The sequence below is a fragment of the Danio rerio genome, chromosome 23, assembly GCF_052040795.2.
Source record: "Danio rerio strain M-AB ecotype USA chromosome 23, GRCz13ab, whole genome shotgun sequence".
Taxonomy (NCBI): Eukaryota; Metazoa; Chordata; class Actinopteri; order Cypriniformes; family Danionidae; genus Danio; species Danio rerio.
Window position 1 is genome coordinate 44,845,001 of NC_141043.1, and position 15,144 is coordinate 44,860,144.

Genomic DNA, 15,144 nt, shown 5'->3' on the forward strand with positions numbered 1-15,144 from the left:
TGACAAAGGAGGACTTACCCAAGCAGTTGTGTCCGTCGTGGGCCAGACGGAAGCCGTCATAACACGTGCATCTGTAGTTTCCAGGGATGTTGATGCACTCGTGAACACATCCTCCATTATATTCGCTGGCACACTCATCGATGTCTGTAACACAGCCAAAACATGGCCAAATCAGAGTCGGAATAGGGTTGGGCGAGGTCAACCAAATCATACAATGTATAATGTGAAATATTGCGATGGCATCGTTGTCATAGGCGGCGGTGAATAAATTATTTATGAATAATTAATTAGTTCATACCAAATTAATTATTTGTAGACTACCGTTTCAACTACCTGACCTGCATGTTCTTTGTTTTACCCATAACCAAATCATAGATAAATAAAGATAAGTTACGCACAAATGACCACCTGTCAATCACTTTTTTAGCGGGATTCTAGGATGAATAGGCAGAGTGATCTGTGTCATTATAACGACGTCAACAAACTTGGTTGGTAAAAAAGGGGCACAAAAAACAGGAACCAGCCAACAGTATCTGAGGTTTATGCTAAAATTACTAAGTAAAAGTGCGAAAGCGAAAGATTGAAGCAGTGTATTGACAACATGACATGTTACCTGATAAATTCAAAAGACTGAAGAGTCGTTAGATAGAGACAGGATTAAATGTCACATTTAACAATTTTAGTGAGACACGATCCAGCAGTACATCCTTGATAAACTGGGCTGACTGCAAGAGCTCAGACGCTGCAGCGCATAACAAGAGTTTGTGTGTGTGTGGTCACGTGATGAGCGTTTTCAGCTGTGGACGGAAAGATCTTTCCAGAAATTCTAGGTGAAACACTAGTGTAGACGTGGATTGATTTCGTTAAAAAATGTCATTTTAAAACTAAGACATATTAGTGTAAACAGAGCCTAAGTGTGTATTTTTCGCGAGAGGGTTGCTGCTGGGAATGGGGGCGGGGCGGAGGATCACAATGCCAGCTCAGCATTGTGGTGTCTATTGGCCATCAGCGATGGATGATGGCAGTCTATCGACCCAACGCAAATCAGAACTGTGTTTATTGCGATATACCTGAGAGGTTTCACATTACTAAGATTCTGCTTGGCCGATTTGTGCATACATCAAGCATAAAACAAGTAACAAGGTACTAGGGTGGTATAGATATTGACCTTGGTATAAATCTGTACATTCATTCACTCATTTCCTTCGGTTTAGTCCCTTTTTTATCAGGGGTCATCACAGCGGAACGAACCTCCAACTGTTCCAGCATATTTACACAGCAGATGCCCATTCAGCCGCAACCCAGTACTGGGAAACGCCCATTCACTCACACATTCACAAACTACGGCCAATTTAGTTCATCCAACTCAACTTAGTGCATGTGTTTGCGGAAACGGAGGAAACCCACGCCAAGATGGAGAGAACATGCAAACTCCACACAGAAATGTCAATGCTGGAATGCTGGAAACAGCAACCGTCTTGTTGTGAGGTGACAATGCTAACCACTAAGCCACCGTGCCACCTTAATCATTACAAGAAATTTTTAAAAATGCCCATTTCCCATTAATATTTAAAGGCTTAACTAGGTTAATTAGGCAAGTAATCGTATAACAGTGATTTCTTCTGTAGACAATCGGAAAAACAAATATTTCTTAAGCAGGCTAATAATATCGACATTAAAAAAATCTAAAACTGCTTTTATTCTAGCCGAAATAAAACAAATACGACTTTCTCCAGAATAAAAATATTATAGGTAAAATAATAATTTTAATACGGTAAAAAAAAAATTAATTGCTCCTTAACATCATTTATTCATTCATTTTCTTGTCGGCTAAGTCCCTTTATTAATCTCGGGTCGCCACAGCGGATTGAACCGCCAACTTATCCAGCAAGTTTTTACGTAGCGGATGCCCTTCCAGCCACAACCAATCTCTGGGAAACATCCACACACACATTCACACACTACGGACAATTTAGCCTACCCAATTCACCTGTACCGCATGTCTTTGGACTGTGGGGGAAACCGGAGCACCCGGAGGAAACCCACGCGAAGGCAGGAAGAACATGCAAACTCCACACAGAAACGCCAACTGAGTCGAGGTTCGAACCAGCGACCTTCTTGCTGTGAGGCGACAGCACTACCTTCTGCGCCACTGCCTCGCCCCTCCTTAACATCATTTGGGAAATTTTTGAAAAAGAAAACAATAAAAAATATCAGGAGGGCTAATAATTTTGACTTCAACTGTACATAAAGTTTAAAAGCTACATCATCTCTAATGCCCTTGAAAAAACTCTCCATGCAGATAAAAACATAAGTTGACCTTGAAATAAGTGGGATGTGAGCCCTTTTAAAACGCGTCGGCATTAATTTGTTCCTAATTAATTTATTTAGCGGACTCCGAGCTTCTGTGTGCCAGTAACTGCAGTGATTATGGTGAATTATGCCTCATGTTTGGGTTGCGAGAGCAGCTGAATAAACATCTCAGAGCCAGACAGAGAAGTGGATGACTGTTGGGGGGGGACCACAGGCCGTCCCCTCTCATTAGACGGCCAATTGAGCACTAATTACCCAGACTTCTCTTCTCCGCTTTGTAGTCGTCGGGGCTCGGTGACTACGGAGAGGCATTCACAGTCCTTTATTTTTGCGTCTTTATTCCTGAATGCTTTTTTTAATCCCACCTCCAACACAGTACAAAGTCTTTTACCCTTTCTGTTTTCATTTCAGGTTTAGCGCAGAAGAAACGGCATGCATGAAATTACAAGCTATTCTGCCCTCCACATGTGCGTCTCCGAAAAGGCCGAACAATAGAAGCAATTCTGCAAAAGTGGAAGTAATGGTTTGCAAGTCTTCATTTAGTTTACGGGTTTTTCGTTTCACGCTGGGATGATTGCAGAAGTGCATCCAGATAATAATAAATAGCCTCTTACGACTCAGATGATGGAGTTTACAGTGCGTATATGGAGTGATCACATCATGCAAAATTAACCTAACAATTGTGTAAAACTGCTTGGAGGGAGCAGTTTGGAATAACGATTTTGGGTTAATGATGGTTTAATGCAACCATAAGCATTTAAGCAGTAAATCAAGTGACTTGAAACCTGAACTGATGACTTCGTACGTACAGGTATTTAATATCTTGTATATTTATTTTAAAGCTCTACACAAAATGTTGTGTAAAACTCATCAGACCACAAAGCAATTGAAAAGAAATGACGAAAGCTACAAAGCAATAAATAAAAAAATTAATTATATTACTTTTTTTCAGTAATTTACTATACACTCACCGGCCACTTTATTAGGTACACCTTACTAGTACCCGGTTGGACCCCCTTTTGCCTTACGAACTGCCTTAATCCTTCATGGCTTAGATTTAACAAGGTACTGGAAATATTCCACAGAGATTTTGGTCCATATTGACATGATAGCTTCACGCAGTTGCTGCAGATTTGCCGGCTGCACATCCATAATGCGGATCTCTCGTTCCACCACATCCCAAAGGTGCTCTATTGGATTGAGTTCTGGTGACTGTGGAGGCCATTTGAGTGCAGAGAACCCATTGCCATATTCAAGAAACCAGTCTGAGATGATTCACGCTTTATGACATGGTGCGTTATCCTGCTGGAAGTAGCCATCAGAAGATGGGCACACTGTGGTCATAAAGGGATGGACATGGTCAGCAACAATACTCAGGTAGGCTGTGGCATTGAAACAATGCTCAATTGGTACTAATGGAACCAAAGTGTCAAGAAAATATCCCCTACACTATTACACCACCACCACCACCAGCCTGAACTGTTGATACAAGGCAGGATGGATCCATGCTTTCATGTTGTTGATGCCAAATTCTGACCTGACCATCTGAATATCGCTGCAGAAATCGAGACTCATCAGACCAGGCATTGTTTTTCTAATCTTCTATTGTCCATTTTTAGTCAGCCTGTGTGAATTGTAGCCTAAGTATCCTGTTCTTAGCTGACTGGAGTGGCACCCGGTGTGGTCTTCTGCTGCTGTAGCCCATCCGCTTTAAGGTCGGACGCGTTGTATGTTCAGAGATGCTCTTTTGCAGACCTCGGTTGTAGCGAGTGCTTATTTGTGTTACTGTTGACTTTCTCTCAGCTAGAACCAGTCTGGCCATTCTCCTCAGACATCTGGCATCAACAAGGCATTTGCGCACACAGAACTGCCGCTCACTGGATATTTTCACTTTTTCGGACAATTCTCTGTAAACCCTAGAAATGATTGTGGGTGAAAATCCCAGTAGATCAGCAGTTTCTGAAATACTCAGACCAGCCCGTCTGGTAGAAACAACCATGCCATGTTCAAAGTCACTTAAATCTCCTTTCTTCCTCATTCTGATGCTCAGTTTGAACTGCAGAAGATCATCTTGACCATGTCTACATGCCTAAATGCATTAAGTTGCTGCCATGTGATTGGCTGATTAGAAACTTTGCGTTTATGAGCAGTGAGTGGTTGAACAAGGTCTGTCAAATGTGCTGCTTTTTGATACCATTAATTCCATTCACTAAATTGCATATTGTGATCACGATTAGACATTTGACTACACGACAGCACTATTTTTGTATTGAAGCAGCAGACTATTTTTGTGTTGAATCTATTTTAATCACCCTACTGGCAAACAGTTTTTTCATTTTTTAAGCACAAATCAAACCAGACTTCAGGTTTAAAGTAAAGGAAAATAAACTGTTAAAGTTAAAGGGGAAAAAAAACCTAATTCAAACCTTAATATCGTATGTTTCTCCAATATATGTATCTTGTTTAAGCATGGGCTAATCATTTCACTTGGAAACAAGACACAGTTACTGATGGAGAAATGTGGTTTTTATTGTGTAGTCTATAATAAGATCATTCCGATACTTTATGAATTCAAACATTGCAAGGTCTATCTCTATTTCTGCTGTTTCTTGGCTTCGTTTTCAGACTTACCTTAGGGAAGGGAAATTGGTGTTTTAAAAAAGGAAGATTAAAAAGATGACAGACTCAATTCTTTACCTTTAAGATGTGAAATAGAGCATGAAATATCCTACATGTTGCCGATAAGGACATGACATGGTAATTACAGCCAAACACACAGAGAGTAGTTTGCTTGGCAGTCATGCCATTAACTGTTTTCATCCACCAATTTTATGGACATTTTAGGATATAACTTATAAAAATAACCTAAAAAGTAAAAGGATGTGAGGGGCAAAATGTGCCTGAAAATCTTAAAAGGGGCATAAAAGAGATAATTGTACTACATTCATCAAACATATTTCTTGATGAACAACAAACAGCACACCTTTGACTCATGTAATACTAAAATGGCAGAACATCAAGTAGGTTAAATGATTTCCAACCATTTTTTTTCTGATAACACTTGTCCTGTTTTATTAAAGGGCCCCAATGATGAAAAATTCCCATTTGTAAGCTGTTACGGAAAATTGACGGTAATTTTCCGGAAAGGTCTGTATGTGTGAAAGGGGCTATTGAGTCATCACAAGTGGATATTCATCCCAGTGTGCTTCATTCACAACACTTCAAAAAAATTATTATTATTATTTTTATTTTATTTTATTTTTTTGCTGCCCAGGGGACATTATAGGTAGATAAATGTATATAAATCAGTGCTTAATTTGAGCCGGAGCTTGTCAGATCCTGTTTCTGAATATTCAGATATTCATGTTTTGCTTTCTGGTATTTATTTTAATTGATTCGGGATTAACTTGCGTGCGGTGAATACTTGTGTATGCGTTTGCGTTTGTTAGAAAGAGAGAGAGGGAGAGAGAGATTTATTATATTATTTAATTTTCCCCTATTTTGAAACATTGATCAGTTCATTTTTTAATTTAAATGACTCAGAAAAACTTTACCATATACTCGGAGAGTACGAATTGACATTTAGACTAGCTGCAAAATATGTATACACCCTACACACCATAAGAAATGGTTAATGTAAACTCATGTATCTTATTTAAATAATTTAAACTTTTTATTATTATTATATTTATCAAATTTATTGTTTTTTTTTGTGTTTTTTTTGTGTCATTATATCTTATTTGTATAACTATTAATTTTTCAATGGTTTTAATGTTTCATATTTGAAGTGGTTTGGCAATACTGTACTTAATGTCATGCCAATAAAGCAACTTGAACTTGAACTTGAGAGAGAGAGAGAGAGAGAGAGAGAGAGAGAGAGAGAGAGAGTGTGTGTGTGTGTGTGTGTGTGTGTGTGTGTGTGTGTGTGTGTGTGTGTGTGTGTGTGTGTGTGTGTGTGTGTGTGTGTGTGTGCAAGTGAAGACTGTGAATTGACGGTAGTCACCATGCGCAAGTTAAAGCAAAAGTCACGTTTAACTATCGGCCATGAACAATATTTTCAACCAATCATGTTTCTTACTTTTACAATCACTCTAATTCAGTGGCTCTCAAACATTTTTCATCAAGTACCACCTCAGAAAAAAATAGTTTCTCCAAGTACCACCAAAATGAGCAGAATTGAAATACAGTAGCGTAGTAGACCCAGTAAAGCAGCAACAATTCAGCACAGTTAAAAAAAAATGTGGCATATTACCTAAAAAAATCTAGGCTATATGTCATTTATGGCATATTATATACATCATTTTTAATAAATTTTGAAATGTGTGTAGCATGTACATGACAAATTTCAATCCTCCGCGTACCACTAGAAGGAAGCCTGCGTACCACTAGTGGTGCACATACCACAGATTGACAACCACTGCTCTAATTGGTTGGTGGTTAATGTTTCGTGTGTAGTGAGCAGGGCTGACCTAAATGATATCTGTATTTGTTTAAAATAGCAAAGAGGCAGTCGAGCATATTTTCATTCTTTTTTTACTATCTGATAATGAGGCTGATCAAAAGAGATCTCGAGAAGATGAAGCTGCCTCCCTGGATCAGAATAGCGGCAGACCGAAGCAAAGCGGGTCAAGTCAGCAGCAGAACATGATGGAGGAGCTAACTGTAGGCTGTTCTTGAAGATTAGACAGAGTGAGTCATTTAATTACTATTTTTGACTTGGAAGTGAACTGAAAATGACACTTAGAGAGTTAATCCAACCCGGGCTCATTGTGGAAACGTAGCCCCGCGGACGTTTCTGCGAACCGCGATTTACGCCCCGGGAGGTACGTATTCGAGCGGTTATTGTTTTCACGGATCCGCGAGAGGCCGCTGTGCGCGCTTTTTCGCGTCTCGGGCGCCTCTCGGGAGCGCGCGCTGTTCGCGCCTGCACCGTTCTCGCGCGAAAAGCCGCCGGATCGGCCGACTTGGCCATCCTCCTCTTCCTCCTCCTCCTTCCCTAAACCTGAGCGACGGTTCGCAAAAGCCGTCCAGAAAAAAAAAAAGCAAAAGCCGTTTTCGGATCCCGCCGCGTTCTCGCCCTTATTTTTCGGATTCCGTTTTTCGTCTTATCTGATTTCCGGAACCGCTGTTCCCCGGACTCTATCCCGGTCGTCGTCCCCGCGGCCGGCTCCTCATCCTCCTCCGGGACCTCCGCTCCGCCGATGCAGCTGTGAGCTAAGCGGACAAACTGGTTGCATCGGGAAAGCCCTCCACTCGGAGGCGAGCCGTCGGCCGGCGATCGCGAAGAGGAGGGGCGGAGCGGCGCCACACCGCCCCGCACCGTTCGCTCGAAAAAAACTAAACGCGGCCTTACATACCTCCGGCCACGTAAATCACGGTCTCCAGAAACGTTCGCGGGGCTACGTTTCTAGAATGAGCTTGGGTTGAGTTAATCACACAATAAACATTACATATATTTCTATATAATATTAACGAAGTGAAACCAAATGACAACACTGTTGCTTCTTTTTCCTGTAACAACAGCACGGTGAATAACAGTAAATTTAAATATTATTATTTTCATTATTATTATTATTATTTATTACCGATTGATTGATTAATTTTCTTATTAATTCTTAATGAGTTACTTTTTTATTTTATTTTTTATATTATTTATATTATTTTTTTTTAGACTTGAGAAGACTGGGAGGATTTTCTTGTGGAAAACCTAATGCGACCCAGCCTCACCCTGACTGTGCCTCCAGCGGCCCCCAGGTAAATTGCGTTTGAGAACTCAGCTGTACATTATTTCTGCTAAGTGACAAGACTTTTGTCTAAGCAAAGTCAGACCTTACTGTCCTAATTAAATCATTAAAAATCAAGACATGATCACATTTTTAAATACCTGGGGGTCCACATCAGTGAGGACCTCACCTGGACACTGAACACCACCCAGCTGGTCAAGAAAGCACAAAAGCGGCTGTACTTCTTAAGGAAGCTAAGGAAACTGTCATCTAAGATCCTCAGCAACTTTTACAGCTGTGTGGTTGAGAGCATCCTGACCAACTGCATTACTGTATGGTATGGCAACGCTACTGAAAAGGACCGCAAACGTCTGCAGAGAGTGGTGAGGACTGCAGAGAAGATCATCAGGTCCCCACTACCTTCCCTGCAGACTATCTACCATCACAGAGTCCACAAGAGAACTGCCTCCATCCTGAAAGACCCCACTCACCCACAACACGGATTATTCACACTCCTACCCTCAGGGCGGAGGTATAGGAGTGTGAGATGCAGGACTGCCAGACTCAAGAACTCTTTCTTCCCATCAGCTATCAGACTTCCAAACAGATAACCAACGCACATAACAGTCTCTTTTTCTGCTCAGTACAACACTACATTCTCCATCCCATTTTATTTTTTTGCACATAAGCCAATTGCACTAGGCACTTTTTGCATAATAAGCACAATTAAAAAACAACAACAACAAAAAAACACTGTACATTGTTTGCATATGTTTCATTACTCAAATCAGGTTTATATATTGTTTACTTTCATAGATATTTATATACTTACATTTCATAATCATACTTCAGTCACTTCTGTGTATATATGTGTATTTATGTGTATGATGTGTATGTTGTGTGTATGACTTCACTGTGGACGGCAAAGTAAGAATCTCATTGTACAGGGAGACGTGTTTCCTTACTGTGCACATGACAATAAACAGTTGAATTGAATTGAATTTTATTTTGGTACAATAAGTGTAATCTAGAGGCTTTTGCCTTTCATATAAGAGGAATTTAGAGTTAAAGTTGCAAATAAGATGATCTGCCATCTCTTGAAATTTGAATACATTTGCAAATATGTTCCCAATCTTTTTTTAGCATTTTGAGACATAATAGCTTTAATAACTCATTAATTTTGTCTTTGCAATAAAAGGCTTAACTGAGTTAATTGGCATAATTAGACAAGTCGTTGGTCAAAAGCCAAGCTTGCAGTCTTGGTCTGGAGCTCTGCGTTGATATAGCCATATCTTTGCTTATATTGTGTTCTGGTATGCCTTGAGGGAAGTTTTTAAAGCTCAGTTGTATTTGGAGAGGTGTATGCTGCTTTTGGAGCCACTTAGCCAATGTGATCCTTTCTGGATACAAACATCTTAAGCCCAGGCAAAACACTGGGAAGTGAATGAGTTCGGGAATGTTTGTGCTGCGTTAAAACGGCCCTCATGACTGAACTGGGATCAGCCTGTAAAGCCCTTGATATGGTGTGGAAATACAAATGTGTGCTGGAGAGATACGAGCATCGCTGTTCAAATATACTTCTCCACGTGCTGAATTTCAGCACACACATCAAGACAAGCACTAAAAACCGGATCCTAATCCTATGAAAGCTATTGCAAAACTCTTGATAGCTATTTGCTACAAATAACGTGGCTTCGGAGTAAATAACAGTCTTTAAGCCTTGAGAAAGCAGCAATCGCCTGTTGAAATGAGCAGCATGGCTGGTCACAGTTCTTAACTAGCTCAAACAGCAATCTGAATCTCGTTATATCTCGCTATATTTACATTCAGGTCTATTTATCTTGCATGCATTTAAATACAATTATACAGTGGAACGAAAAGAGGACAAAAAGTGTGAATTCAGTCAAAGGTGCAAACGTTTTATTTTTGTATTATGTTGGTTTGTTGGTAATATTTCCGCAAGATGACCATGTCGCAGTTTAGCTAAATTATTTTACTCCTCCTCCTGAAGTGACGAGCGATGCATTAAACACTGTTTTCCAGCTGCAGCCGCGCTTGATTTTCGTAATGTCTAGTTTGTCTAAAGCAGGCATACAATCAGCCAGCGCAGTCGTCCCTCCAGAGTTAAAGGTTTTGTTTACCTGCGGGAGTTCACTGGCATTTTCCCGCACGTGATTTCTGACCAATCAATAAGCAGTTTAGGAAATATGTTCAACAACATCTGGCCAATGAGAGATGTGGATTTTGTCAGATGACTCTATTTTGGTTCGTTTCAACTGGTTCGGACCAAAGCCAGCAGTGTGGTGTGAAAACGACCCAAGACGGCAGAAAATGCAACAATGTATCATTTATTGCCCTTGGTCTGGACCAAATGAAGCGAACTACAGATGTGAAAGCACCCTTTCATAGAAAAATAAGTCCAGTGTTATAGAATGAAACCAAACTTTAAAACCTGTTGTCAGGTGCAAACATTCATCTCCGTCAGCAAAAGGTTCATAAAGATTTTTACAGTTTTTTCAAACTGCTCACACACATTTTCAAACCAGTGTCCCCTGTTTTTTAAAACTCTATACACAATTCTCAAAACTGCACACAAAATGCCTCACGTCTCCTTCGAAATGTAACACTGCATTCAAAATGCCATACACGTGTCAGAATGAAGCATTTGCATTAAAAAAAACACTTCTTTCATAATATAACACCGCCAGTTACGTCGTCATTTGGAAAACGCATCCCTCATTGGAAAATTAAATGATTTAAGGGTGCTTTCACACCTGTGAATCGATTCAGTTGTTCCGAAACAGAGATTACAATTGTTACATTGTTGCTCTTTGCTCTTGGAACGGTTCGCTTTCACACTGCAAAGTTTCTAATCGGACCAAAAGAGCTAAAACAAGTCACGTGCGAGTAAACTCTCCTCACATTGGTCAGAGTGTCAGGGTTTATATTGCAGCGTCCCGCTAAGCTGTCAGGAGAGGTGGTGGTTTGGTGGTGATTGACAGGGTGCGCGCGCGACGTGTCTGAGGAGAGACGGATGAGAAGGGGTGGAGGGAGAAGAGAGGGAGGGGTGAGAAGGGTGCGCGACGATGCCTATTTGAGGACCGGAGGGAGACGCGAGATTACCGGGAGATTATCACTCGTTTGCGGGCATCCGGAGACTCGCGAAACTTCCCGCCCTACTCATAATTCTCTCTTCATATAGTCATAAGCCTATTACATATCCATAAAACACTGTGATATAACCGCGCTCGGATCGGATCACTTTCTCACTGCAATCGATCCACTCCAGGGTTCGTTTCAATCGAGCCGAGACCACCTCGTTCAAGCGATCTCGGAACGATTACTTTGGCGCGGAACAGAGCGCGATTGCCCTGTTCACATATGCTAATCGAACCGCGCTAACTGGCCAAACGAGATACGTTCCGAAACAAAAGTGTAGGAGTGAAAGCACCCTAAGGGTGCTTTCACATCTGTGAATCGATTCAGTTGTTCCGAAACAGAGATTACAATTGTTACATTGTTGCTCTTTGCTCTTGGAGCGGTTCGCTTTCACATTGCAAAGTTTCTAAACGGACCAAAAGAGTTAAAACAAGTCACGTGCGAGTAAACTCTCCTTACATTAGTCAGAGTGTCAGGGTTTATTTTGCAGCGTCGTGCTCAGCTGTCAGGAGAGGTGGTGGTTTGGTAGTGATTGACAGGGTGCACGCGCGCGATGTGTTTGAGGAGAGATGTGGTGGGGAGGGGTTAGAAGGGTGTGCGATGATGCCTATTTGAGGGAGGGAGACGCGAGATTACCGGGAGATCATCACTCGTTTGCGGGCATCCGGAGACTCGCGAAACTTCCCGCCCTACTCATAACTCTCTCTTCATATAGCTGTAAGCCTATTACATATCCATAAAACACTGTGATATAACCGCGCTCGGATCGGATCGCTTTCTCACTGCAATCGAACCGCTCCAGGGTTCGTTTCAATCGAGCCGAGACCACCTAATTCAAGCGATCTCGGAGCGATTACTTTGGCGCAGAACAGAGCGCGATTGCCCTGTTTACATATGCCAAACGAACCGCGCTAACTGGCCAAACGAGACAGGTTCCGAAACAAAAGTGTAGGTGTGAAAGCACATTAAGATCGACAAGACAATAATTCAGTGAATATAAGTCTTTTTAACGCCTAAAATGTAAATGTAGTTTTTGATATTTTAAGACTTTAAGACCCCTTGCACACCTTATTCCAAAATAAGACGCTCTCTGCATGCAGTGAATATCCAGAATCAAGTGTTTATTTTCAGTTTTTTTTCCTCATTCTTCCCACACTTTTCTCTCCTGTTTAAACACTCTCAAAGTTTAAACTTTCATAGAAAAATAAGTCCAGTGTTATAGAATGAAACCAAACTTCAAAACCTGTTGTCAGATGCAAACATTCATCTCCATCAGCAAAAGGTTCATAAAGATTTTTACAGTTTTTTTCAAACAGCTCACACACATTTTCAAACCAGAGTCCACTGTATTTTAAAACTCTATACACAATTCTCAAAACTGCACACACAAAATGCCTCACGTCTCCATCGAAATGTAACACTGCATTCAAAATGCCATACACGTGTCAGAATGAAGCATTTGCATCAAATGGCAAACACTTCTTTCATAATATAACACCGCCAGTTACGTCCTCATTTGGAAAACGCATCCCTCATTGGAAAATTTAATGATTTAAGATCTACAAGACAATAATTCAGTGAATATAAGTCTTTTTAACGCCTAAAATGTAAATGTAGTTTTTGATATTTTAAGACTTTAAGACCCCTTGCACACCTTACTCCAAAATAAGACGCTCTTTGCATGCAGTGTACACTAAATATCCAGAATCAAGTGTTTATTTTCAGTTTTTTTTCCTCATTCTTCCCACACTTTTCTCTCCTGTTTAAACACTCTCAAAGTTCAAACTTTCATAGAAAAATAAGTCCAGTGTTATAGAATGAAACCAAACTTCAAAACCTGTTGTCAGATGCAAACATTCATCTCCGACAGCAAAAGGTTCAAGATTTTTACAATTTTTTTCAAACTGCTCACACACATTTTCAAACCAGTGTCCCCTCTTTTTTAAAACTCTATACACAATTCTCAAAACTGCACACACCAAATGCCTCACATCTCTATCGAAATGTAACACTTCATTTAAAATGCCATACACGTGTCAGAATGAAGCATTTGCATAAAAAAACACTTCTTTCATAATATAACACCACCAGTTACGTCGTCATTTGGAAAACGCATCCCTCATTGGAAAATTAAATGATTTAAGATCTACAAGACAATAATTCAGTGAATATAAGACTTTTTAACGCCTAAAATGTAAATGTAGTTTTTGATATTTTAAGACTTTAAGACCTCTTGCACACCTTATTCCAAAATAAGACGCTCTTTGCATGCAGTGTACACTAAATATCCAGAATCAAGTGTTTATTTTCAGTGTTTTTCCTTCATTCTTCCCACACTTTTCTCTCCTGTTTAAACACTATCAAAGTTTAAACTTTCATAGAATAATAAGTCCAGTGTTATAGAATGAAACCAAACTTCAAAACCTGTTGTCAGATGCAAACATTCATCTCCATCAGCAAAAGGTTCATAAAGATTTTTACAGTTTTTTTCAAACAGCTCACACACATTTTCAAACCAGAGTCCACTGTATTTTAAAACTCTATACACAATTCTCAAAACTGCACACAAAATGCCTCACGTCTCCTTCGAAATGTAACACTACATTCAAAATGCCATACACGTGTCAGAATGAAGCATTTGCATCAAATGGCAAACACTTCTTTCATAATATAACACCGCCAGTTACGTCGTCATTTGGAAAACGCATCCCTCATGGGAAAATTAAATGATTTAAGATCTACAGGACAATAATTCAGTGAATATAAGTCTAAACGCCTAAAATGTAAATGTAGTTTTTGATATTTTAAGACTTTAAGACCCCTTGCACACCTTACTCCAAAATAAGACGCTCTTTGCATGCAGTCTACACTAAATATCCAGAATCAAGTGTTTATTTTCAGTATTCTTCCTTCATTGGTCTGGTGTGTTTCAGCATCGTTCTCTCTCAGTGAATGCTTCTCACCTTCACAGTGTTTCCCGTCGCCTTTGTATCCTGATTTGCAGATGCATTTGTATGACTTGAGGGTGTTCTGACAGATGGCATCTATACTGCAGCTGTCCAGGGCCTCGGCGCACTCGTCCACATCTGTGAGAGAAAAGGAAATCAAGAGGCTTAAAGGAGCTCAGGCCCTCGCTATTTTCAGAAAAAACCCACACATGTTTCCGCCTCGGGCGAGTAAATAGAAACACTCAAGTGAAAACTTGCTGATCCAGCATGGCACAGTTGTATTTCCACAACAAAAATCTCTCTCTTTGACAATAAATTAGGGCTGCACAATATATTGTTTCAGCATCGACATCAAAATCCGCAATGGTCACATCGCAGGATATACAATGTTGAGTTATAATTATATTTGACATGACAGTTCAGAACACATGAGAATTGTGTAGTTGTTGCAGAGTTTAACCAAAATGGAGTCAAAGTTGTTTCATTTGCATGTTTTTAGATCCAGATAGAGTTCAAAGTATTGATGCACAAGCATCTTTACTAGGGGTGTAACGATACACTCAGCTCACGATACGATGTGTATCACGATATAATGTTCACGATTCGATATGTATCACGATATTTGGATTCAAAATTGAAAATTAAACTGAAATGCAAATTTTACCAAGTAAACTATTTTTTTATGTATTTCTTTTGCTTTAACTTGTTAAACTGAACCTTCTTTAAGAAAATAAATTAAACAGGACTGTCTCTGGAAAATAAAACAATTTAAAAACTTCTTAAAAATATTATTGAAATGACAGACAAAATTAAGGAACAATTTAGGTAAAGATGCAAAAGAAATAAGCTTTTTATTCAATTGAATTTAACAGTAAGAGCTTAAGGCTTTGCTTGGTCACTTGCGTTTTTTGTGTGTGCAAAAAAAAATCCACATTTCCAGGTATTTAATTCATATTTAATTAAATTCATTTAGAGATATCTCTAATTACAATTGTGACTAG

At 39.8% G+C, this 15,144-nt stretch overlaps 1 protein-coding gene across 2 annotated transcripts in view; it reads right to left on the reverse strand.

Moving 5' to 3' along the window:
- The window catches only part of scube3 (signal peptide, CUB domain, EGF-like 3), a 294,145-nt gene that overhangs the window by 193,007 nt on the left and 85,994 nt on the right, over positions 1–15,144 (reverse strand). For both annotated transcript variants that reach the window (XM_087304850.1, NM_001260501.3), the window contains 2 exon segments: positions 14,159–14,281; positions 19–144 (listed from right to left, as the gene is read on the reverse strand). In XM_087304850.1, coding sequence (XP_087160976.1) covers positions 19–144; positions 14,159–14,281 — 249 coding nt within the window.